At 69.6% G+C, this 1,555-nt stretch overlaps 1 protein-coding gene across 1 annotated transcript in view; it reads left to right on the top strand.

Annotated features, from left to right (window-relative positions):
- Positions 1–1,555, top strand: part of PTPN23 (protein tyrosine phosphatase, non-receptor type 23) — a 23,149-nt gene that overhangs the window by 18,757 nt on the left and 2,837 nt on the right. Inside the window, 4 exon segments of the mRNA XM_010862499.1 lie at positions 1–146; positions 235–386; positions 458–637; positions 726–1,551. Coding sequence (XP_010860801.1) covers positions 1–146; positions 235–386; positions 458–637; positions 726–1,551 — 1,304 coding nt within the window.

Raw genomic sequence — 1,555 nt, 5'->3', positions numbered from 1 at the left:
CGGTGCTGCAGAACCTGAAGCGCATCCTGGCCAAGGTGCAGGAGATGCGGGACCAGCGTGTGTCCCTGGAGCAGCAGCTGCGAGAGCTCATCCAGAAAGACGACATCACGGCGGTGCTGGTGACGGCCGACCACTCAGAGATGAAGGTGGGCCGGGCGTGGGCGGCGGGCTGGCTCTTGGCACCCCACCTCAGCGGCAAGGCCCTGAGCGCCTGTCCTCCCCACACCCCCACAGAAGCTGTTTGAGGAGCAGCTGAAGAAGTACGACCAGCTGCGGGTGTACCTGGAGCAGAACCTGGCCGCCCAGGACAACGTCCTCCGGGCCCTGACTGAGGCCAACGTGCAGTACGCGGCCGTGCGGCGCGTGCTCGGCGACCTGGACCAGAAGTCAGTACCCAGCCCTGGGCCCACCCCCCGGAGCCGGCCTGCAGCGACTCACCTCCCGCCCTCTGCCCCAGGTGGAACTCCACACTGCAGAGCCTGGTGGCCTCCTACGAGGCCTACGAGGATCTGATGAAGAAGTCCCAGGAGGGGAAGGACTTCTACGCAGACCTGGAGAGCAAAGTGGCTGCTCTCCTGGAGCGCACACAGTCCACCTGCCAGGCCCGCGAGGCGACACGCCAGCAGCTCCTGGACAGGTGAGTGTGGGGACACCCCGGGCACAGCTGCAGAGCCAGGCCGGGCTGAGGGGGCTCTGACTCCCCTTCTCCCTCGCTCACCCCACAGGGAGCTCAAGAAGAAGCCGCCGCCACGGCCCACAGCGCCAAAACCGCTGCTGCCCCGCAGGGAGGAGGGCGAGGCGATGGAGGCCGGGGACCTGCCTGAGGAGCTACGCAGTCTGCCCCCAGAGCCCTTCCTGGGGGCTGCCGCCCCACTCCACTTCCCTCCTGGCCCCTTCCCCAGCTCTGCAGGCCCAGGACCCCACTACCTCTCTGGCGCCTTACCGCCTGGTACTTATGCAGGTCCCACCCACATGCTGCAGCCCAGGGCCCCCCAGCCCCCGGGGCACCCAGGGGTGGCCGTGGCCCCTGGACCGGCTCTCTACACGGCCCCTGCCTATGCCCCAGAGCTGGGCCTCGTGCCCCGGTCTTCGCCCCAGCACGGCATGGTGAGCAGCCCCTATGGCGGGGTGGGGCCACCCCCTCCGCTCGCTGGCCTCCCCTCAGCGCCCCCTCCCCACTTCTCAGGCCACGAGTTGGTCGTGGGGGTTCGGCCAGCCACCACCACCGTAGATAGTGTCCAGGCCCCCATCTCCAGCCACACAGCCCCGCGGCCAAACCCTGCCCCGGCCCCTCCCCAGGCCTGCTTCCCGGGCCCCCCACCACAGCCGTTGCCCCTGCCCTACACCTACCCAATGGGGCCCAAGCAGCCCCTCACAGCACCCCCAGCCCAGCACCACTTCCCTCCCGGGGTGCCTGCAGGCTTTCCAGCCCCGAGGATGGCACCCCAGCCTCCCCCCCAGCCCCTTCCACTCCAGCACCCACATGTCTTCCCACCCCAGGCTCCAGGCCTGGTGCCCGCCCAGGCCTCCTACCCCTTCGCCCCTCAGCCTGGGG

Source organism: Bison bison, unplaced genomic scaffold (genome assembly GCF_000754665.1).
Source record: "Bison bison bison isolate TAMUID 2011002044 unplaced genomic scaffold, Bison_UMD1.0 scf7180017864482, whole genome shotgun sequence".
Lineage (NCBI taxonomy): Eukaryota > Metazoa > Chordata > Mammalia > Artiodactyla > Bovidae > Bison > Bison bison.
This window is presented reverse-complemented; position numbering and strand designations above follow the sequence as displayed.